This window comes from Narcine bancroftii, chromosome 3 (assembly GCF_036971445.1).
Source record: "Narcine bancroftii isolate sNarBan1 chromosome 3, sNarBan1.hap1, whole genome shotgun sequence".
Classification (NCBI taxonomy): domain Eukaryota; kingdom Metazoa; phylum Chordata; class Chondrichthyes; order Torpediniformes; family Narcinidae; genus Narcine; species Narcine bancroftii.
In genome coordinates this window covers 252111868-252136679 of record NC_091471.1, presented here as the reverse complement: position 1 = coordinate 252136679, position 24812 = coordinate 252111868, and the positions used below count along the sequence as shown (strand labels likewise).

General features: G+C 49.5%; 1 protein-coding gene across 2 annotated transcripts in view; it reads left to right on the top strand.

Annotated features, from left to right (window-relative positions):
* The window catches only part of LOC138758538 (rho GTPase-activating protein SYDE2-like), a 65591-nt gene that overhangs the window by 19888 nt on the left and 20891 nt on the right, over positions 1-24812 (top strand). For both annotated transcript variants that reach the window (XM_069927577.1, XM_069927576.1), the window contains exons 2-3: positions 17805-18386; positions 19215-19991. In XM_069927577.1, the coding sequence (XP_069783678.1) occupies positions 17805-18386; positions 19215-19991 (1359 nt within the window). The remainder of the gene's footprint in view (positions 1-17804; positions 18387-19214; positions 19992-24812) is intronic.

Here is a 24812-nt window from a genome sequence, read left to right as displayed (position 1 = left end):
CTGTGATGCCTCCTGCTCTTATGAGCTCAGATGACCCCAAAACCCAGCAGCAATAGATATTCACCAAGACAAATGGTTAGTTAAACAAAAGTTGCTTTTAATTATCTTTAAACATGTAAATAGAATAACACTTTAATTTAACTCTATTGATTTACTTAGCCTAACTTAACCCCCCTCTAATTCTAAGCGCACATGTATGTAATGTGTGTGTACGTTCAGAAAAGTTCTTTGATTTACAGTCCAATCTCATTTCTCCAAGTTCACTGGTTGCAGACAATTCTTATACTGTGCACAGAATTTAACATTTATAAAGTTCACCAGGTTTTGGTGCTTGAAAGGTTACCGCTCAGAAAGGTTCTTGTCAGTTTTCAGAGAGAGATTTGTTGTTCCAGGACATCCACAACTGATGTACTTCCATCAGTCACGTCAGTGTCTTGCTGATAAAACTTGCCCCTTCAGGGTTCTCCAGATGATAACCTCTTTCTTTCAGGTCACCACAGAGTTCCTTTTTGTTTCCCTTATTCCAAGTGAAACATTAGATAGCCAGTCCTCTCCTCTTGCATGAACCACAAGGGCTTTGACCAGGCCATCTTACAATTGGGCTTGCCAGCTTGTCCTGTTCCAGTCCCAGCTACTTCTGATGGCTGTAACACTGTACAAGCTCTCAGCTTGCAAAATCACATGACCCTCTTACAACAGCAAGCTCTCTTTCCAGACAGCAGCGGCTCCAGCATTCTCTTTCATCTGTTGCCTTTGGCAAACCACAATCCATTAGTGAAGTTTCTTGAGCACTCTTCAAAGCTCTTGCAAAAGCTGTTGAGGCCCTGGTATCTCCAGCATTAGCAGAGGTCCAGTATTTCAAATAAGATCTGATTTAAAGTGTTTGTATGCAACTACTCTAATGAACCTTTCCCAATTTATCTCCCAAAAACATATCTATATAGTCTGTCACACTGCCTTTTGCAAAACGAGGGGTTGTGGGGAAACAGGAGCCGAGTTCACAGCCATGATCGTATTGAGGATGTTCAGCTGAGATCACACACGCTTGTCGTAGCCAACAAAGTGAAACGACAACAGAGCTGTGAAGCCGGAGTTTGACACTGGGAAGGCCGATCTGAAACATTCGCTTTGTTCCTCTCCAGCCAGACATTGCTCGACCCGCTGAACATTCGCCACGTTACCATGGTTACGCGGTGGTGGAGGTATGGGTGGAACGAGCATGCTCCCACTTGTCTGTTGCTTGTTTGGGGCATGCTCTTGGGGTGAAGAAATAAACAGGCAGACTATTTTCTAAATGAGGCGAAATTTGGAAATCCCCATCCTCGGGCAGGATGCTCTGACAGTGAATGAGTGGGTTGAGTCGGGGGTGAAAGTGGAAAATGCAACGCTGGTGTTCATCTTGAGGAATAGAGTGCAAGAGTAGGGACGTGATGTTGAAGCTTTATAAAGCACCGGTGAGACCTCACAATAGAGTATTGCGAGCAGTTTTGGGCTCCTCGTTGAAGGAAGGATGTGCTGATGTTGGAGAGAGCAGGTTGCCAAGGATGGGAATGAAAGAGTTAAAGCGACACAGTTAGCACGACATCACGACATTGGTACAGTGATTGGGACTGGGGTCCATATCCCACAGGAGCGCGGGCGAGGACGGTGGGGGGGGGGGGGGGGTAAGGATGACGGGGGCGTTGGGGTCAGTGGTGGATGGGGAGGACAGTGAGTGCCTGGAGTCTGTGTAATCACTCGCAGGAGATGGGTTTGTTCGGGGATTTGCAGCCATCCCTGTGTCCTGAGTGATTGCACTGGGTCACTCTCCATATATGGTCAGGATCTGCTCTAATCAGCTCATCTACAAGTTGGAAGTATCCTTGCTACGAATCCGAGTTATAATTGGAACTGCTGGAGAGATTATGCACAGGAAGTTCTTGTTGATACTTCAGCGCAAATTCCAGATAAATGACTAAAATGCTGTGGGAATAGTTTCTTCAATGGACGGGAAGCAGAATCGGGCACACAGTTTGGGGGTGGTGGGGGTGGAGGGAAGACCAGGTCCTCTTCCCCCCCCCCACTGGTTACCCACTACCTCCTAACCCCCAATCCCCCACACCTTCCCCCTCACACCCTTCCCCTACTCCTCACCAACCCCTCTGCCCTCCCCTCTCTCTCCCCTCCCTCCTGAATAAAAAGGTGGGAGAGGAGGGGGAAGGGGGAAGCACAGGTGGGAGAAATGATTGGGGGAGCAGGTGTCTCTCTGAATGGTGTGGGGAGCTGGAGGAAAGGAGAGAGAGAGGGATAAGGAAAGAGTGGCTCGGGGGAGGCGTTTAGCAGAAACCTGAGAAGTCGATGCTGATGCTGTCTGATGGAGAGGTCCCAGAGGGAATATTAGGTGTGGCTCCACCAATTCGCGTGAGGTCTCCTTTTGGCAGAGCTTGAGGCCATGAACAGACATGGGGTGTGGCAGTGGTGTGTGCAGTTAAAACGGGTGGCCACTGGGAAGTCCCTCCTATTACAGCGAGAAGGTGCTCAGCGAAGCAATCTCCCGGCCTGCGTACAGTCCCTCTGATGTAGGGGAGATCGCAGCAGGGGCACTGGATTCAGTAGACAACTCCTGCAGATTCACAAGTGAAATATTGCTTCACTTTGGGGCCCCAAATGGTGGTGAGGGAGGAGGTGTTGCCACCAGTGCGGCTCTTCCTGTGGTCCGAGGGGAATGTGCCAAGGGGGTTATTAAAAGGTAAAGGATCCATTACTATCATATAATACTACATTTAGAATGTAACTTTAACTTTTGTCACCCATGAGGTGAACAGAGTTGCCACTTTGTCCAGGGCCCTTTGCGGAAACCTGCAGCACCTGGTGTTCCTGGGCTGTCTCCCCTCCAAGTACTGACCAGGCCTGAGTCTGCTTAGCTATCGAGATCAGACCATCTCAGGCACATTCAGGCTATTAGGATGATGGAGGGAGCAGTCCCTGCAGGAAATGGAAGGAGAGGGGAAGACTTATCTGGTGGTCGGATCACGTGGTAGGTGGCGGAGGTTGCAGGGGATACGGCGGCACAGCTGGCCTACCAGTTAGTGCAACGCCATTGCAGCGACAGGGACAGGGTTGGAATCCTGCGTTGTCTTGTGAGGAGATTGTACATATTCCCCATGTCTGTGTGGGTTACCTCTGGCTGCTCTGGTTTCCTCCCATCGTTCGAAACCTACCGGGGGTGTAGGTTAATTGTGCTAATTTACTAATATGTTGGATGCAAAGGTTGGTGGAGAGGTAGGTGAGGACAAAATGGGATCCTGGCATCTGAGGGTGGAGGAGGCCAGGGCAGATGTGCAGGAAATGGGCTAGACTGACGCTGAAGTAGGTTTATAGAGGTCAGCACAACATTGCCTTGCATGCTTCTTAAAGCTGCCTGGGAAATAATTTGAAATTCCTCAGGCCTCTGAACCCGATCTCGGGCAGCCTTCTCGACATCAGAGATCTGAGCGCTCTCTCTCTCTCTCTCTCTCTGATGAGATTTCCCTGATTATGGAAAAAGTGGCAGCAATTTGCCTTTTGTGGACCAGTGCCCCTGGAGAGTGGTTGGCGTGGCGGGATCAGAGAGTGGGCATGCTGGTGCCAGAGTTGTTAAGACTGGGGGGGAGGGGGCATTGTGATATCCTGCCTGACTCCACTTAAATTTTAAATGGTAACAGGCTCTTCCAGCCCACGAGCCCAGGCTGCCCTATTGCACCTAATTGGCCTACAACCCGGAACACAGAAATGGGGGGTCCATACAGACTGTACCGGATTCGAAGCCTGGTCACTGGTGTAGTAACAGCATTGTGCAAATCCCTACACTAACGGTGCTGCCTTGAGCCTTTTTTTCCTCATTCCTCAGACTGTCGGCCATCCACTGCAATACTGAGCAGTTCAGCAGTAGCGCTGGACAATCCCAGCCTGTGTGCATGCCCTGCTGATGTTAACCTGGACCTGCCTCCCACATAACAGGCTGCTTATTTCCAGCCATCCGATTTTAAGCAAGAGCCCGCACTTCCAGTTACGATCAGACTTCCGCTGCTGTGCTTTAAAGCTGGCAGGCTTTTCTGAAAACCTTCCTTGTTCTCCTGGGCTGATTCTGTGAATGGAGCCTTCAGTTCGAGGCACTGGGGGTGGAGGGGGGGTTGGGGGGGGGGGACTGGCTGGCTTTCTCGCCACAGAGAGTTGCGGGCAGGGGAGCGCAGGGAGGTCACCCAGCACTGAGCATCTCCACGCTGTACCCATGGTGACAGCTGGACCACCCCTCCCTCCTCCATTTCATCTGTACCCCTGACCATTCAGCCCACTGGGTTCATGCTAGCCCTCCAGAGAGGGAGGTGTTTTTTTTTTGGTCAGCTTGAGTATCCTCACTATCCCACTCTCTTTCCTTATCTCCCCCCCCCCCGCAAGTTGTTGTCTCTCACACTATTTTTCTGCTGCTCTCCTACAATAACCAAATAGCCCACCGACGCAGACATCTTGGGGACATGGGAGGGAACCCACGCAGTCACAGGGAGATGGTGCAAACTCCACACAGACAGCATGGCTGGAGAGGATGGAGCCAGGGTCTCTGAGAGGCAGCAGCACTAAATAGATGGTGTCGCCAATGACTGTCAAGTTCAAGTTCATTGCCACGTGCTCCATGATGTTGCAATGGAGTTTGTTTTGTGAGCAGTACTGTTAGGTATCTCATCCAAAGTACAACAAGTAAGACACAGTTCAAAAGTTCAGAGTTACAGCAAGAGACCAGTCGTATGGAACAAAAGCAACATCATTGGACAGCATGGTGCTAACCATCCTGTTACAGTTCCCGGTACCAATCCAGCGCCATCTGTTAGGAGTTTGTGCGTTCTCTCCATATCTACGTGGGTTTCCTCCATATGCTTCCGTTCAGGACCAGGGAGGTAGATCAATTGTGTGTAAATTGGGCGTCATGGGCACAGGTGGCCCTTTCCCACTATGTGCCACCTGGCGGGGGCCTGTGCAGAGTGGGGGTGGGGTTGGTTCTGGGAGGCGAGGTACCGTTATGGGCACAGGCCAAGTGGGGAGCCCACATAAACGAGTCCAGCAGGCAGAAAAACTGAGCAGAACAGGCAGCATCCGTGGAGAGAGATGGTCAGTATCTCCACGTCCTGAGATCCTCCATCTTCTCCTTGTTCACTTCCGAATCTAGCATTTGCAGTTGGGGCACAGAACATTCCAGCACAGTCCAGGCCCTTCAGCCCTCGATGTTGAGCCAGCCTAAACATTCCTACCAAAAAAGCCTCCCTACCTCACAACCATCCATGTGCCTGTCTAAGAGTGTCTTAAATGCCCCTAATGTTCCAGCCTCCACCACCACCCTGGCAAGGAATTCCAGGCACCCACAACTCTCTGTTTTGTAAAAAAAACTTACCCTTGACGTCTCCCCTAAACCTTCTTCCTTTTATTTTGAACAGATGTCATCTGGTGTTTGCTTTTATGCCTTGGGAAAAAGGTGTTCACTGTCCACTTTATCTATGCCTCTCAGATCTTGTGAACCCCTTTAAGTTACTGCTCCTCCTTTGCTCCAAAGAGAAAAGTCCCAGGTCTGCTAACCTTGCCACATTTTTCGAATCCAATCAACGTCCTGGTGAATCTCCTCTGTGCCCTCTCCACAGCCTCCATACTTCTCAAGATTTAGCCCCGGACGTTCTCTGATTGCGTCTGTAGAGTTGACGCTTGCAGCAGAACCAGGTCACTGCCTGCCTGTCCTGTGATAACGCTGGAGAAACTCAGCTGGTCCCACAGTGTATTTTATATCGCAAAGATGAAGATACATCACCAACGTTTCAGGCTTGAGCCCTTCATTAAGGTGTGAGCAAAATGTAGGCAGGTTCCTGAGTAAAGTGGTGAGGTGGGGGAAACGACCTACCAGATGAGAAGCAGTGAGAGAGAATCCTTCAAAGAGCAAAGGAGAACTTCTCCTGGGCAGGCATCAGTCAAAGAGATTTTACAAAGCGTGGCAGTAGACAGGATTAAAACACAGATGTCTGCAGACATCGTGATTGAAGTTAAAAAAATGCTGGAGAAACTCAGCAGGTCAAACTGTGCACTTTATATAGCAAAGATAACCAATGTTTTGGGCTTCAGCCCTTCATCGAGGTGTGGAAAAATATAGGCTGGTGCCGAACGGAATGGTGGGGAGTGGGGAGCATTTTCTGTTTTAGTTCAGATTTTTGACATCTGTGGTATTTTGCTTTGAGATGGCAGGTTTGTTTGGTTGGGTAGATGAGGTGGTCTGTGGGGTGATCGTGCCCCCCCCATTTTATTTGTGAGGAGTGGGATAAACCTCCTAATGGTGTGGGGAATGAGAGAGAGAATCGGCTGTGATGGTGTGGGTGGTAGAACAGGTTTGATGGGCTGAATGCCCCCCCTCGAGGAGAGGAATGATGCGCTGACCTGCTCGGAGGAGCAGATCTCGTGTTGCAAATACACTTAGGTTGTTCCTGGAGGTCCAGGAGCAGATATAGTCACCGTGCTCAGGGAGGCAACACTGGCCTCAAGGCTGATCTATACCCCAAGAGTGAATAGAGACAATGAGCATACATAAATGTATCTGTACTTAGAGGAAAATATAGATAGTATAGACAAGAATTAATAAGGGAAGGTAATGGAATAGAGAGAATAAGGAGGGAATTAAAAGCGTGACCTTTGTGACATATGAAAAATGAAATCTTTTCTGGGGAGGCGGGGTGGGGGGAAATAGCGGTCACTGCAAAATCAGTTGACGCTTGCGAGTGGATTCGCAAATCCAAATGGAGAGGGGAGATGTGGTTGTCCGACAAGGGATAAAGGACAACTCAGGAGGTGAAGGGGAGATTGGGGATAAATAAGATAGAAATAGGAGAATAAGGAAAATGTTGGATGTTGTAGGAATGTTGTCTTATAAAGAGTTGAAAATAAGAAAACAGAAATGGAAAAGGAGGAAAGGTAATGATGGAAAAACGGAAAGAGAAGATAAACAAAATATAAAAGGGCTACGCTGAACTATATGTCTTTACATATTAATGGAATACATAACCAAATTAAAAGGAAGAAACTACTAAATTTAAATGAATAAATGTATTCCATTAGAAAAAATAACAGATAGGTTAAGAAATAATATTGAAATATTCGAGCAAGTATAGGAGCCTTACATTAAATACAATAGCGAAAACCTACCGGGGACAAACAGTACCTAAGTTGATGGAAGGAGAAGGAAAGAAAAGAATGGACTCAGTAGAATTTCTGGTGTAATTTTGTTGAATGACAACATTGTCTGACTGGCTTAATGCAACCTAGATTGTATACCTAAAATGGATGAGAGGGGGGGTGGGGGGGTGGTTTGGGAGGAAAGTGGGGGGGGGGAGAAAAAGTCACTGTATATGTGTGAAAAAGAAATAGTGTATATCATGGCTAATGTGATTTATGGTGTGAAAAATAAAAAATTAAAAAAAAAAGGCTGATCTATACCCCCTCGCACTCCAGAACAAAGAGCTAGAGGCCATACATCTCCGCTTCTCCGATCTCCAACCTCAGCACCATTTTCCTGACCAGATTTCTTCATATCTAATCCAAGACAGCATGTAGCAGTCAGCGTAACACTGGCACAGCGCCAGCGACCCAGGTTCGATTCCCATACTCCCTGTAAGGAGTTTGCATGTTCTCCCCACATCTGTGTGGGTTTCCTCCAGGTGCTCTGGTTTCCTCCCATCATTCAAAAACACATGGTGGGTTGTTAGTTAATTGGGTGCATTTGGGTGGCATGGACTTGTGCCTGTTACCGTGGTGTACGTCTAAATTTCAATTTAACAATCTGGATCTCTCCAGAATGTACTCGGCAGAGCGCCCCCACCCCCCACTCAGCTCCTCACAATTAAAATATGTTTTGGAGCAGGAGTTGGCCCTCTGGCCTGTCAAACCTTCTCCGCCATTCAACAAGATCACGGCTGTGGCCTCTGCTCCATCCCTGATTTTTTTTTTCCCCTCCATTCCCCTTATTGTTCAAACATCTCTCTAACTGTCTTAAATACATTTAAAGAGGCAGCCTCAGAATCAGAATTTATTGTCATTTATGAGTCTTGAAATTTGTTGTTTTGCGTCAACATCGCAGAGCAAAACATGCGTATGAACCACCTCACCATAATAAATAAAAATAGTGCACGAAAAGTCAAAGTGAGGCTGCGTCTGGGTTCATTGTTCATTAGAGGAATCTGATGACAGAGGGGAAGAAGCTGTCCTTGTACCGCTGAGAGCTTGTCTTTGGGCTCCTGTATCTCCTTCCCAATGGTGGCAGAGTGAAGGCATGGCCTGGGTGGTAGGGAACCTTGAGGATAGAGGCTGCTTTTTTAAGACAGCGCCTCAGGTCGACATCCTCGATGGAGTGTAGTCTGGTGTCTGTGATGTCGCAGGCCGAGTTAACAACTCTCTGGAGTTTATTCTTGTCCTGAGAATTGGCACTTCCATACCAGGCAGTGATGCAACCAGCCAGAATGCTCTCCCCAGTACACCTGTAGAAGTTTTCAAGAGTCTTCGGTGATGTACCGTATCTCCTCAGACTCCTCACAAAGTACAGCCGCTGCATCCTCTGACAGAGAATTCCACAGATTCACTACTCTCTGAGAGAAGCAGTTCCTCCCCATCTGTCTCCGATCTGCTCCTCTGAACCTGTTCCCTAGTTCCAGTGTCGCCTGCCCATGGACACAACTTTCCTGCTTCTATCTTTTCTATTCCTGTAGTGCCAGTTAATGAAGTAGACAAAGATGATGCGGTCAAACATTATTCATGATTTTTGGACGTTTCTGTCCCCTTTCATTTTTCCACATTCTCGCGAGTACAGTTTCAGGTGACTTCAGCTCTCATTTAAATTTTAAATTTAGATGCTTAAATTTAGACCTACAGCACGGAAACAAGCCCTTTCAGTCTACCTATAACCCACCCCCCAACTCCCGTATGCTTTTTTTTGAACGGTGGGAGGAAGCCCACGCAGAGAACGTACAAACTCCTCACATTCAGCGCTGGCTTCGAACCCCAGTCGCTGTAGCAGCGTTGCACTAACCGCTACAATCATCATTCACTAAACCCTGCAATCCCGTCTCCAACCCTTTCACTTGGCCCTCAGTTGGTGCTGCTGTTTAAAATAGACAGCCTCGTGCGTTCCTGCTGCAGCCTGCAGAGCCTTCTCTGTCCTCAGAGAATGCTAGCAAGTCTGACCAGTGATGTTTCTGAGGCAGCGTTGCTAATGGATACAGCTCTGTGTTTATCCTACTCCCAGACTGCTTTGACTTTTTAAAAAAAAATATTGGCAGGCAACTGCCTCATAAGCCGATCTTTTCCATTGCCTCTCCTGCGGGTTTGAGCTACACAAGGTGGAATGCCCGGCTGCAAGGTCCCAGGTGGTGGTCGGTGGGGGGAGTGCAGGTGAGAGAATGTAAGACACATGTGGACCAGGACGGGTCTGGCATCACCGTCCCTCCACCCCACAGTGTGCTTGCACACTCAGCTGCTCCCTCCTGCTCACCTGTGCCATGTGTTCACTTGCACACTCAGCTCATGGGCTCTTGAGCAAAATCTTCAGGCGTACACCATCTTTCCTTGTACTCTGCAGCTTGCACAACACTTGGGCGCTTTCTTTGTTTCTGTGAACTGGTTCCACTGAGACCAGCCTAAGACACACCTCAATCACAGTTTCTTTACCAGTGAATATTTTGAGAATCAGTTGAATGCCACATTTTGCTGTTTTATTTATTTTCTGGGTGTGTGACTGTCCTGGAGGGGCTAGAAAAGCAGAACGTGGATAAGTACAGTGCACGGCCAGCCCCTCTGGCCCACAATGACGGCACTGATTGTGATGCCAATCTAAACTAATCCCAACTTGCCTGCAGACTTCGTGCCTGCCATTTGCCTGCTCCTAAACATTTCTATTGAAGCTGCTTCCACCACCTCTCCTTGCAACTCATTCCCAGGCACCTATCACACTTGATCCAAATAAAAACATCTTGGAAATATTCTTCAAACTTCTCCCCTGCCCCCACCTTATCCTCAGGCCTTTCATATTTGACTCTTCCACCCTGAGGAGAACAACCCTGACCCTCTTCCCCCCCCTCTCCCCTTCCCGCCTCTCCCCCTCTCTCCCCCTCTCCCTCTCTCTCCCCCCTCTCCCCTTCCCCTCGTCAGCTCTTATGACATCTCCCCGCGGCCTTCTGCGCTCCCAAGAAAAGCTTGTCCAGCCTCTCCCAACAGCTGATCCATCCAGGCAACATCCTGCTGAACCTCTTCTGCACCCCTTGCAAAGCTTCCACATCCTTCCTGTAACACGTTGACCAGAACTGCACACAATGCTCCAAGTATGGCCTGAAGTTTTGTACAGCTGCAGTCTGATTTCCCAAAGTTTCGACTCAACTGCCCCAACTGATAAAGGCAAGCACACTCTCGGCTGCCTTTAACCTCCAGTCTACTTGTGTTGACGCTTTCCTGGACCCCTGCACGCACCCCTCCAACATCCCTCTGTACAGTGAGGGGCTCCTAAAGGCTGTATACATTTACTGCAAAGTTTTTATGCTATTTGACCTCCCAAAGTGCAACACCTATCCAGATTAAACTCTATCTGCCATTTCTCCAGAGGAAACTCAGACACAAGGGAGTATGTTCAAACTCCTTACAGACAGCGCCGGATTTGAACCCGGGTTGCTGCTACTAACTGTACGATTACCAACTGCATTGCAGTTTGGGCAGCAGGGTTAGTGAAGTGGTTGATGCAACACTATTGCAGCACTAGTGAACTTGTTGTGTGTCCAATTTGTATTCTTTGACAACCTTTCTCACTCTCCACAACTCCCTTACTGTTACTGTTATTTACCAACGTACATTTGAATCCCTGCTGGATTTAATTTATTCAGTTCCTGTAATTAGGCATCACTGGCAGCTGTGGATTTGTTATCCACCTGGACTTGCACCGCAAGAGGTGCCTTTCTTCACCTTCCAGAGAGGCACCGCACTCTCTCCCACACTGTTATGAGGCAAGTTGCAAGATTTGGATCCACAGGTAATTTTAGGAACAAGCAACAGATTAACCCAGTGACAACGTTGCTCAACTTGGAGGGGATCGCGCAGGAGGTAGTGTTCCACTGCCCTCCCCGCAGTGGAGGTTGTGGGATTGGGATGTTTTTAGATTTAGACACACAGCCCGGTAGCAGGGCCTTTCAGCCCACAAGCCCATGCCGCCCAATCAACCTACAACCCCCGTCCATTCTGAGGGGTGGTTGGAATCCAGAGGAAACCCACACAGGCATGGGGAGAAAATACAAACTCCTTTAGACAGCATGGAATTCGAACCCAGTCCTGATCACTGGCACTGTGTCAGCATTGCGCTAACCGCTACGCCAACTGTGCCCCCCATGCAGCCCAAGGTGCTGTCAGAGAGGACGGCGAGAGTAAATGCTTTATCTTACTAATGCTGAGTTTGTGGTACAATGTACATATGCACCAAGGTTCTTGCTGCAGCCAAATAGGTAACTTTGTAAAACTAAACAAAAACTAAAAAAACAGTAAAACGCCTGATATCTGGCACCTATGGGGATTGGTAGATGCCGGATAAGTGTATATTCCAGTTGCTTGAAACATACTCTTACAATGCCTAACTAATACACCTGCATTAGTTCAAAATTTAAATTTAAGTTTAGACATGCAGCATGGTAACAGGCCCATTTCGGCCCACTAATCCATGCCGCCCATTTTATACCCCATTAGCCTACACACTGGGTACATTTTGAGGGTGGGAGGAAAATAAAGTCCCCGATGAGAACCCACGCAGACATAGGGAGATCATACAAACTTCTTACAGACAGTGCGGGATTCGAACTCTGGTCCTGAGCGCTGGTGCTGTGAAGGCGTTGTGCTAATCACTACATTTAAGGGCGGCCTGGTTGGTGAAGTGATTAGCACAACTGAAATACTAGACTGTCCTTGCAGTGAACAAATTTCTCTTGGATGTGAATAGATAAACCTTAAAGCATTCTACTTTATTTTCAGTCACATTTTTTTGAAAACGTTTAACCATCGCTGTATCTGCAGGTTCCTCCCCCTCCACAGAGCCAACCGAAAGATGAATAATAACATTATAGATAATTAACGCCCCCCCCACCCCACCCTCCTCCAAGTTTACAGGTAAAGCCTCTGACTCTTACTAAGCAGGGATAAGGAGACACTTTAAGAGAGTCACCCCAACGGTGAGCGGCATCAACCAGCTCTTCATCCTGGGCGACGCCATTGCTGTTTTACACAACTTTATTCAAACAGCTGCTACGAGCAAACCTCAACCAAAGCTCTCCACTGGCTGAATATTTGCTCCCATCTTCACCAAATGTCCGAGAACATTTACTTTTACAATTTTAAACGTACTTTTTTTTAACCTATTAAATTATTCTTGTTTATTTTAATTTTTAAAAATTTATTTTCCTTGATTTTTGCCAGTTGCTTGGGGCTGTTGTTTGCTTGAATTCCAGATACCAGGGGTTTTACTGGAGTATACAGTCTATTAAATTAAAGTGAAAAAAGATGGCATGATAGGAAATATCCACAGTTACTGTCGCACAAGTAAAAATGTGGCACTACTCTAAAGCAGACAATTCTTTTTGAGGTGCTGCAGTGTAACAAGAGGAGGTTGAACAGCCTGATCACTGTTGGGGAAAAAACTGTTCTTGAACCTAGAAGTGTTTTACTCAGGCTCTGTACCTTTTCCCTGACGGTAGCAGTGAGAGACTGTGTGACCAGGTCCATGGGGGTCCTTTACAGTACTCATCTCTGCAGTGGATGGGAGGTTGGAGCCTGTGCTGGACCTGGCCATGTTTGCAATCTTCTGCACCCTTCTGCATTCCAGACCGGGTTATGATATAAACGGTCAATGTAAATCAGTCGCTTGTGTCCAGATGACTTGCTTGAACTTCAGTTCCCCAGTGCCCCGGTGGTGGGTGGGGTACCAAGCAGGCGGATAATAATTTTTTAAAAAATGTAAACATAAAGCACAGTAACAGGCCCTTTCAGCCCAAGAACCTGTGCCACCCAAATTAACCTACAACCCCCATATGTTTTGAAGGGTGGGACACCTGCAGACACAAGGAAAATGTACAAACTCCTTACAGACAGCGCTGGATTTGAGCTGAGGTTGCCGGTCACTTTGCTAACACTGCCACCCAAATTTATTTTGGGCATACAGCACAGTAAGAGGTCCTTTCAGCCCACCCATACTGCCCCAATTACACCCATGTGACTGACAATCCTGGTACATTTTGGACAGCAGGAGGAAACGGAACATCTGGAGGAAGCCCATGAAGACACAGGGAGAACGTACAAACTCCTTACAGTGCTAGATTAGCAGTGTAAAAGCATTGCGCTAACCACGCCACCCAAATACTGTGCTTTATGTTTACATTTTTTTTAAAAATTATTATCCGCCTGATTGGTACCCCACCCACCACCAGGGCACTGGGGAACTGAAGTTCAAGCAAGTCATCTGGACACAAGCGACTGATTTACATTGATCGTTTATATCATAACCCGGTCTGGAACGCAGAAGGGTGCAGAAGATTGCAAACATGGCCAGGTCCAAGCCAGTGAAAAATTATCCTGTCACACTGTTAGACTATGCCTTGCAGGCGGTGAAAGGTTTTGGGTGGTGAGTCACTTGCCTTGGGATCCCTACCCTCTGATCTCCTGTCATCAAGGTAGTTGTGTGGCTAAACCAGTGAGTGGTGATATCATAAAATGTAAAGGTTCCTTTATTGTCACATTTAGAATGTAACATTCTTTAACTTTTGTCTACCATAAGGCAGACAGAGAATTACCACTTGGCCCCTCATAGAAACCTACAGCGGGTCTCCCCTCCAAGTACTGACCAGTCCTGAGCCTGCTTGGGTTTCAAGATCAAGCATATTCAGGCTGTTAGGTGCTGTCTGCCATCGGTGGCAAGGCCCTCTCGCACTGGAGATGCTCCCTGCCTGACACGTCTGCGTGTGAACGATGCCTGGTGCTGATCAGGCTGCGCTGGTGTGTAGGTTGGTCTTGGTGCATACAGATATGGGCTGCTCGGTTTGTGAGGGAGTTGCAAACGGAACTGAATATTTTACTGTCCTACTTTGTGATGGGAGGAAGCAGTTGGAGGTGATGGGTCCTGGGTCACAGCCCTGAACTCCTGCAAAGATAACTTGGGCTTGGATGATTGACCTCCAACAGGCACACTCATTTTCTTTTATGTGGCCCGACCACTGCCTTGTTTTCCTGATTATGTCCTTTGGCCAGTTTGCCCAGAGCTCAATGCCCATTAGTCAGTTTGACCACAGCTCAATGTCCATTGGTCAGTTTGAACAGGGCTTGAAAAGTCCATTGGCCAGAGCTTAACGTCCATTGGTCAGTTTGCCCAGAGCTTGATGTCCATTGGCCAGTTTGGACAGGGCCCGGTGATGACCATTGACCTCAGTGTCACCTCACCTCTGGACTTCTGCTCTTCAGACCAAGGTTGTGTTCTTCATAATAAAGCCTGAAACTGTGTAATTCTGGCAAAGATTGCACTTGGCACCAGAGGACAGGTCATGGGTCAGTAAGTGCAGCCTCACAGAGCTGTCTACAATGCCTTCCTCCACAGCGAACAGACGGATTTCAGTGGGAATTAGCCTGATTAGAATTATCCTGCTTCGTTTATTTTGTATGTCCCATCTGGGCAATTTTCCATGTCTGTCTTGTAACACTGAAGGTGTGTCTGGTTCAGAGCCCCTGGTCTCTGCAGATGACTACAGCTGGCATGAGGATTCAGAGTGTGGTGGTCAGCGAGGAAGGTTTTCAAAGCTTGCAGTGGGGTCTGGACCAGTTGGGAAAATGGGCAGCATAATGGCAGATCAATTATAATGCAGACAAGTGTGGGATGTTGCACTTTGGGAGGACATACACTGCGAATGGTGGGGCACTGAGGTGTGTGGTAGAACAGAGGGATCTGGGAATACAGGTATATAATTCCATGAAAGTGGTGTCACGGGTAGATGGGATCGTAAAGAGAGCTTTTGGCACATTGGCCATCATATTTTAAATTTAAATGTAGACAGACAGCAGGGTAACAGGCCATTTTGGCCCATGAGTTCATGCTGCCCAATTTACACCCCTGGTACGTTTTGAACAGTGGGAGGAAACCGGAGCCCCTGAAGAAAACCCACGCAGACGCTGGGAGAATGTGCAAACTCCTTACAGACAGCGCGGGATTCAAACTCCAGTCCCAATCACTGGCAGCGTAAAGGCGTTTGGCTAACCGCTACGCCAACCATGCAATCAAAGCATGGTGTACAGGAATTGGGATGTTATTGTGAAGTTGTATAAGGCCTTGCTGAGGCCAAATCTGGAGTATTGTATGCAGTTCTGGTCACCTAACTACAGGAAGGAGATCAATAAAATTGATAGAGTGCAGAGAAGATTTACTGGGACTGAGGAACTGAGTTACAGGGAAAGGTCAAACAAGTTAGGACTTTCTTCCCTGAAGTGTCAGTGAATGAGGGGAGATTCAACTGAGGTATTTAAAATTATGAGGGGTGTAGATGGGGTAAATGAAAACAGGCTTTTTCCACTGAGGTTGGGTGAGACCAGATGGGACATGGGTGAAGAGTGAAAGGTTTGAGAGGAACATTCAGGGGAACTTCTTCACTCAGAAAGCAGGGACAATATTCGTGACAGTAAATTCTGGTCCTGGAATGGCGAGGAAGTGTGTGGTGATGACCTACCTCTGCGGATGCTGGACGAAACCTAGATAGAATGGAGCTGTGGGACTGATTGCAGATTCATGAAAATGTCACAAAATTTGTGGTTTTGCGCCAGTATCACGGGTGTAAATATTGGTTTCAATTACATTTTTCAAAATGAATAGATTGGTTAGTGCAAAAGAAGAGGAAAAGGTCTGTCATTCATGATCCTATTCAGAAATCAGATGGCGGAGGGGAAGAAGCTGGTTTTGTACCATTGGGTGTTTGTCTTCAGGCTCCTGAACCTCCTTCCTGATGGTAGCTGAGAGAAGAGGGCGTCGCCTGGGTGGTGGGGGTCCTTGAGGATAGAGGCTGTTTCTCGAGACGCTGGTCTTGAGCAGAGTACTGTCTGGGCAAAGTGGCCACTGCTGTGGATGGCCAAGGTTTTTGAGTCCACAGCTTGTCAGCTCTGCGCCTGTCCAGCCAGACCCTCCCCTCGTTCCATCGAGTTGCTCTTTTTTTGCAAATGTTTATTCAAACTACAAACAAGGACAAACCATAAACACACAGACTCTGGGACCACCGTTCCCTTGGATACTGCCTGCTCCCACTCTAACAACACAGGGGCCCGGATGTAACCCCATAAAAGGGGCAGGCAGCCGGCTCCCCCGAACTCTCCACCCGTGAATTATCAGCTCGGCCAGGCCCAGTGACAGCCCCACAAGGAGATCCTCTGAGCGTCCGACCCCCAACCCCTGCACCGGGTGTCCATAGATCAGGTGTGTGGGGGGCTACAATGCAGCCGAATTTGAGGAGAAGCCCCTTCAGGTGGGTGAAGAGAGGCATCAGCCGTCTCCTCCCAGGCGTAGAAATGAAAGGCAGCTGGGGTGTCGGTGAACCAACTCAGGAAGCAGTTACGAGGCATTGCTCAGTGCAACACTCTCCAGCCAAGGTCCCTGAATTGCTCTTTGATCTCTAAGCTTTGAGATACCAGAGGGTCGAGGGGGACAGCGTAAACATCTGAGGGGATTGATTTGATGGGTGAATCCTCCTCCATCCTTTCACTGAAGGTCTCCAACTCTTCGTATCAGAAACATTGTATTCTCCTCACTGATCATCAACACAGGTGCACCCCAAGGATGGATGTATCCCACTGCTCTGCTCATTATACACCCATGACTGTGTGGCCAGACACACTTCCAATGCCATCTACAAGTTTACTGATGACACTACAGTTGTCGGCAGAATCACAACCGACAATAGGAAGCATACAGGAGGGAGATAGATCATCTCATTGAGTGGTATCACACCAACAATCTTGCACTCAACATTTGCAAATCCAAGGAGATGATTGTGAACTTCGGGATGAAGTCAGGGGAAAACAACCCAGTCCTCATTGAGGACTCAGAAGTGGAGATAGCCAAGAACTTCAAATTCTTGGGTATCAAATCTCCAAGAATCTCTCCTGGAGCCTCCACATTGATGCAATCACAAAGAAGGCTCGTCAGCAGCTAAACATTGTGAGGTGTTTGAGGAGATTCGGTATGTCACAGAGACTCTGCTAAATTTCTACAGGCGTACTTGGGAGAGCATTCTGGCTGGTTGCATCACTGCCTGGTACAGAGGTGCCAGCTCTCAGGACAAGAATAAACTCCAAAGGGTTGTTAACTCTGCTTTTGACATCACAGTTACCAGACTTCACTCCACTGAGGACATCTACATGAGGCGGTGTCTTAAAAAAGCAGCCTCTGTCCTCAAAGACCTCCACCACCCAGGTCATGCCCTCTTCACTCTGCTACCATTGGGGAAAAAGGTACAGGAGCCTAAAGACGAGCACTAAGCGACACAGGACAGCTTCTTCCCTGCTGCCATCAGATTCCTGAATGATCAATGAACCAAAGACGCAGCCTGACTTTTCCTGCCCTATTATTTTTATACAGCAATGTTGTAAGATTGTTATAATCTAAATGTTTGTACTGTGATGCTGTTGCAAAACACCGAATTTCATGGCTTGTTCATGATGGTAAATCCTGATTCTGAGCTGATTTGCTGCCCCCTGACCTTTATTTAACCTCTTTCTAGATTCTGAGGCCTCAGAGACGATGGCAGTTGGTGCAAGTGGAGGGAGCGTCCAGGCTACAAATTGTGTGATCGGTGAAGCACAGAGCGAAGGAGGCTGCGCTGCCAGCCCGTGCAGGAATCCCAGGGAACCAGCACCATCCTGCAGTGCAGACAGGGGCGTGGACTGCAGCAGTCGCCCAGATTGTGCGTCCAGCATGGCAGGCCGCTGTGGCCAGGAGCAGGACTGCCAACCCCCGCGGCTGGGCTGCAGCGAGGCAAGGAAGAGCAAGAGGGCCGTGGGGGAGGGGGAGATTTGGTACAACCCCATCCCAGAGGACGAGAATGTGGCATTGGTTCCACGCAGGGCAGGGCCCAGCAAGGCTCAGTGGTACGTGGAGATGTCCTGTCCCAAGGAGACTGAGACTGGCCCCAGTGCAACAAGGCCCAGATGCGCAAGCCCTTTGACAATGCTGGAACCGCAGGCAATGAAGTGTTCGGCTGAGACCTCCCCGCCAAAAGCCCGTGCACACCTGGTGCAGGCCTCTGCTGTGGCCTGGACATGCAGTCAGCTCGGGAGCTGGTCACAGAAGCCCCAAGCCTCAGGTAAGTGGCGATGGCCCAGTGGGGCTGTGGTGATACAACCACTGTACTGTCAATGACAGCCTGTGCCTGTCCGCACTCCTGCCTGCCTTCTGCAGGAGCAGCCTAGTGCACCTGCAGGAAGGTAACCTGGGAGACTGGCTCCACCTACGGAACCTGGTGTGCAGGTTTTAAGCTAATTAAAGCCTGTAGAACTGCCTTTCATGGATTGTACCTGTTCGCACTGCAGTGTATCACAATTTAATTAGCTTAAAAAACTTGCACGCCAGGTTCTGTATCCCTTCTGGCTCCACATGCTCTACTCCTGCCCAGGGGCCGGCGGGAGCATTTATTTGGGGCCGGTGAGTGGCAGGGAGTAGGTGGAGCCAGTCTCCTAGGTTACCTCACTCTCCCCCCCCATCCGCACCCACCTCACTTTCACCCCCACCTTCCCTATCCCACCCCCCCCCGGCTCTCCACAACCCCCCCCGCGCTCTCCCTATCCACTCCTCCCCGCTCTCCACACAACCCCTGTGCACTCCCCCATCCACCGCTCCCCGCTCTCTCCCCCCCCCACCCCTCTCATTCCTCTCCCCCCCCACCCCTCTCATTCCTCTCCCCCACTCACCGCCCCCTTGAAGGTTTGGTGGTTTTTGGGGGGGATGGTTTGGGGGGGAGGGTATTGGGGAATGTTTGGGTGTATTTGTGGGGATGGTTCGGGGTGGTTGGGAATGTTTGGGGGTGTTAGGGGGACGGTTCGAGGGGATTTTGGGCATGAACGCCAGGCTTCTCCTGCAGCCTCTGAGCAGTGATCCGTGACTGAGTTTGCCCCCCTTCTCTGCCCCTCCACAGATGGCCCAGCAGCAGAGCCTCCGCCATACAGCGGCCGAGCAGCAGGGCCCAGCCCGCGGCCAGAGAAGACGGGGGTGGCAGCCCAGCGCTCACCCCCGGACCGTGGCAAGTCCCCCGGCACGGTGCGCAGGCTGTCCCTACGGATGAGGAAGCTCCCGGAGCTGAGGCGCAAGCTGAGCCTGCGGGGCCCGAGCCGATCAGGCCGCCACGATCGGGACGGCAGTGGGGAGAGCGGTCGATCTCCATCCCCGCCCCGAGCAGCCTCCCGCCGCAACGTCATCTGCCGCTACCATCTGGACAGCAGCGTGGGTGCCCGCGGGGGCCGCCAACAGGCCTCACTGAGCCAGCGCGGCTACCTGAGTGACGGGCACTCACCTGAGCCGGTGCCCAAGGCTGATGGCGCCCCTTCCCACTGGCCGCAGCGGGGAGCACTGCTGGACACCTCCGCCTTTCGCCCTTACAACGGCAACGAGCAACCACGATGCCTGCACCACCTCTCTGGCCTCCTCAACATCCGCCTCCTCGGCCTGCAGGCCATCAGGTCTCCCCGAGCAGGCCCAGCAGACATCTTCTGTTCCATCCAGGTGGACTCGGTCAGCAAGGCCCGCACCGCCCTGCTCAGCTGCCCGGACCCATTCCTCAGCCTCGACCACACCTTCAACATCGAGTTGGAGGGCTCCCAGCAACTACAGCTGCTTGTCTTCACCTGGGACCCCGGCTCCTGCTCCAACCGAGTCTGCTGCCATGGCACTGCCCTGCTGCCCCCGCTCTTCAGAGGTAAGGGCATGGGTGTGGGGCGGTTGGCTGGCTTCGCTGTCCTCAGGGCTCCCCTTCCGCATCCCCCTCCTCCACTGCTCTCTGTGGATTCCACGCCGCTCCCCTTCCTCTGTCCCTCTATGCCGTCCTCAGAGATTTCCCTCCACTGCCCCCTCAACTTCCCCATCTCCCCCATAGATGCCCTCTGAAGGATCCACTCTGCTCCCCCACTCCCCCCCCACCCCCAACCCCATTGGCCTCGGGGTCTCTGCAGGCCCCAGTCCTGAAACCTTCCTCACTTCCTGTGTATACTACGCAAAATACTGGAGAACTCAACAGGTCCTGCAGCCTCTGTCCTTCCCTCCTCCCCCCCCTACCCCTCCCACCAATTTTATTCAGGCATCTGCATAATTTTATTCATACCTGACAAAAGGCCCAGGCCCGAAACGTTGGTTTACCCTTCAGCGTGACCTGCTGAATTTCTCTGGCAGGTCTGTGTACTTCACTGGACCCCAGCGCCTCCAGACTTTCCTGGTTATTCCCCTCCTCTGAGCAGTTAGTGTGGTGCGGTTATAGTGCCAGCGACCAGGGTTCGAATCTGGCATTGTCTGTAAGGAATTTGTACGTTCTCCCCCTGACTGCCTGGTTTTCCGTGGGTGCCCCGGATTCCTCCCACCGTTCAAAATGTACTGGGGTTGAGGGTCAATTGTGCGTAATTGGGCGGCACGGGTTCACAGGCCGGAATGGCCTGTTATCGGGCTTTATGTCTGCATTTTTTTTTAAAACCCTCAGTCTTGGTAAACATTCTGGTGTGAAATGTCAACAGTTTCTTGCTCCCACTAATGTTACTCAACCCGCTGAGTTCCTCGTGCAGGTGGGGGATGCTCCAGATTCCAACTGCAGTCTCTGCTGTTGGTGGTGAATGGGGTACGATGGCCACTCTGGACCTGGTGGTCTTTTTTTTTGTTGCATAGAACATTGCAGCACACTACAGGTCATTCAGTCCACAATGTTGGACTACCAATACAATCTAATCTTTGCTCAACACCCATGACCCTCTATTTTTATTTGGGGCTATCCAAGGGCCTTTTAAATGTTTCTATTGTACCAGCTTCCACCACTATCCCCAGCAATGAATTCCAGGCCCCCACCACTCTCTGTATATATTAAAAAAAACTTACCCCTGATGTCTCCCCTAAACTTTCCTCCACCCATATTAAGCCGATGTCCTCTGCTAGCCCCAGAATAAAGGAGCTGCCTGTCCACCCTAGCAGTGGCATCCCTAGGGTTGGTGTCACCCCCACACCCCCCCTTACCCATGTAATTGAGCAGAAACATTTTTCTCCTTCTTTTCCTTTAATTACAACATCCTTCTCAAAAACTAATGACCACAAATACTAATGTCCACAATATTGTAGCTAAAACACCAGAAACTTTGACAAAAGCAGTGACTAAACCGATGGTTCTCAACCATTTTCTTCCCACTCACATCCCACTTTAAGTAATCCCTATGCCATCGGTGCTATGTGATTAGTAAGGGATTGTTTAAGGTGGGATGTGAATGGGAAGGTTGAGAATCACTGCTCTCGACCCAATTGTTACTGAGAAAAATTGTCATTGGCCCATTTCCTTTGGAGTTCTGAAACTGTGCACATAACGAGTCATTGAGGTACGATTCAAACAGGGGTCTTCAAACTTTTTCTTTCCACCCACATCCCACCTTAAGCAATCCCTTACTAATCACAGAGCACCTATGACACAGGGATTACTTTAAGAAGTTTGTGAGTGGACTGTACAAACACCAGCAACAACAAAAACCACAGTGCGTGCTTGTAGCGCAGGCAGACGAAACCACGGGATACGAAGCGTCGTTGTCATTGGGGAATAATGACAGCTCTGACCAGTGTGCAGTAGAAGGTTCAAAAAGTAAATGAGCATCGAGTTTTAGCCTTGTAGGTATATTGATACATGAAAGCTGGGCTTACGGAAAATGTTTTTGTTGTTATACCTTGAGATATTTTTATTTTTAAAAATTTCTGCTGAAACACTGCACAAATTTTACAATCATTTGGGTGTCACCCCTCTGATGGTATCACCCGGGTTGGTTCGCACACCCCCCCCGCCCCCCTTAGTGACCCAGTGCAACCAAGCTATGCCCTCATAATCTTGTCGACCTCAATCAAGTGACTGTGTGAGAATCACTTGTTCCCTAAACATCCCACTATTGGAATTAATCCCAGGGATGTGGGGCAGGGAGAAACTCTTCTCACAAAGGTAGAAACTAATTTCCCTCCCCCCCCCACCTTCCCATCCAGTTTGCTGAGGAGTAAATGATGTCCGTGAGAAGGTGGGTCTCGATGGGCAGAGTGGCTTCAGTTTTTGTTCTGTGCCTTGAAGCTGACTCTGAGTGTGTCATCAGCAGAAAGGCTGTTCAGTGCAGTGCTCGTACGGGTGGGCTGAACACTTCCCCAGTGGCTGCAGTGATATGGGGGCAGTGCTACGCCATTACAGCGTCAGCGATCAGGACCGGGGTTCAAATCCCACGATGTCTGTAAGGAGTTTGTACGTTCTCCCTGTGTCTGTGTGGGTTTTCCCTGGGGGCTCCAGTTTCCTCCCACCATTCAAATTGTACCAGGAGTGTAGATTAATTAGGTGTAATGGGGCAGCATAGACATGGGCCTAAAGGGCCTGTTTTACCATGCTGTATGTCCAAATTTTTTTTTTAAATTGTATGCAAAATTTAAAAAGGTGGGGACCATCACATCAGAGCCCTGCGGAGAGACCGTCCAATCATCAGCCCACCACAAGGATGTCCTCATTTGTCTGTCCCGGCCTGAAGAGAAAGGGAGAGCCCTTCCCATCCAGTCCCACCCCTTCCCATCCTGTCCCCTCCTTCCCATCCAGTCCCACCCCTTCCCATTGCATCCCCTCCTTCCCATCCCGTCCCCACTCCCTCCCCTCCCATCCCACTTCACATCATATTTCTTCCCTGGAATAGTTAACCCAACAACCAGCTGTGTTTCAGGAAAGAAATTCTTGGCTGCATAGAGCAGGCTGAGAAACCCATCAGTGTCCGGACATGGGGAGGGTCGAATGTCCCACCGGAGGCCAGATGTGTGCGCAGGGCTAGGAGAGACATGCTATCCGGACTGGCCGGCAGGGAGGAAGGAATTGCTGTTTATTTCTGCAAATGGACGAGGGAGAGTCTGTCAGAGCCTCAGCTGCTCACTGAAGCAGGACACTGTGCATTGGATCTTCCCTGCAGGAAGTGCACTGATTCCCATCCTGTTTACTTCTTTTAGGGTCAAGGACCAAGTTGGGGGGGGTGGAGAGAGAGATTTATGGGCCAGACCCAACAGCTGTACCGTGGTTGAACCTGCCGCTCTCTCCAGCACACTCTGCCCTAGCTTTGGAACCAGTCACAGAATAACCTTTCCCTTGCCATGGAGGGGAGATGAAAAGATCTCTGGGCATTGAGGGGTTAAACCAGTGGTTTTCAACCATTTTCTTTCCACTCACATACCACTTTAAGTAATCCCTATGCCTCCTAAGGGATTGCTTAAGGTGGTGTGTTTGTGTAGGAAGGGAATCACTGCTCCATATCCAATTGTTACTGAAATATTTTGCTTGAGAAAAATTGTCATTGGCCCATTTCCTTTGGAGTTATGAAACCGTGCACATAACGAGTCCATCAGGGATGATTAAAACAGTGGTTTTCAAACTTTTTCTTTCCATCCACGTCCCACCTTAAGCAATCCCTTACTAATGACAGAGCACCAATGGCATAGGGATTACTTAAGGTGGTATGTGAGTGGAAAGAAAAAGGTTGAGAACCATTGGGTTAAACTCTGGGTCACTGAGAAATTAATTCCCAGCGGAGTTAAACCAGAAAGTCTGCAGTCGCTGAGATTGAGAGCAAACTCAGAGTAGATGTGGCAAAGATGTTCCCCATGGGAGGGAATTCTAGGATAAGAGGGGACAATTTCAGGATAAAAGGATGTCAATTTAAAACAAATGCTGAAGAATTTCTTTGGTCAGAGGGTAGTGAGTCTGTGGAACGTGGCCACAGGGGGCTGTGGAAGGGAGGCTGTTGGTAGTATTTAAGGTGGAGATTAGTCAGGGTATCCAGGGCTACAGGGAGGAAGCCTGGGAGTGGGGCCGAGTGGGAGGAGGGATCAGCCCATGATTAGAATGGCAGAACAGACTCGATGGGCCGTTCAGCTCCTATATCTTGTGATATCTTGCAGCATCCAAAGGAAACAAAGAATAGCCAATGTTTCTGGCCTGAACTCTTCATCAGGAATACCCCAAAACATTGGTTACCCTTAACTTCTTGCGGATGGTGCGTGACCTGCTGAGGTTCTCCAGCATGCTTGTGTATTAACTCCCAGTGGGTGGGTGGGTGTGCCCAGAAGGGTTTTGACAGAGTCCCCAGGGTGAGAGGAGGAGTTTTGAGAGGCGATGCACCTCCCCCCCCCCACCTTGCCCCCTCTAAACTTCTGAGGAGGATCTCCCTGAATAGAACAGACTCGATGGGCCACATGGCCGACTCCTGCTCCCATTATTGTTATGGGACTCTGCTCAAAGTTTATGGGCCCCACCCCCCTTCCTGTGAAGCTGTCAAGTTTTGGTTCTACTGACGACATAAAAATATTTGTTACGTGAGGTGGAAAGAAAACAAGGCTTTGCTGTGTCCCCTGTTAAAAACATTGCAAGACACATTACTCAATGTTCAGAGTTCATTGCCCTGGTTCCCTGAACATTCAGCCCCCTTCCACGTGGAAACGCTTCCTTACCTCCAATCCTCACAGCTACGAGCTGGAGCGGGTTCATAGAACATTC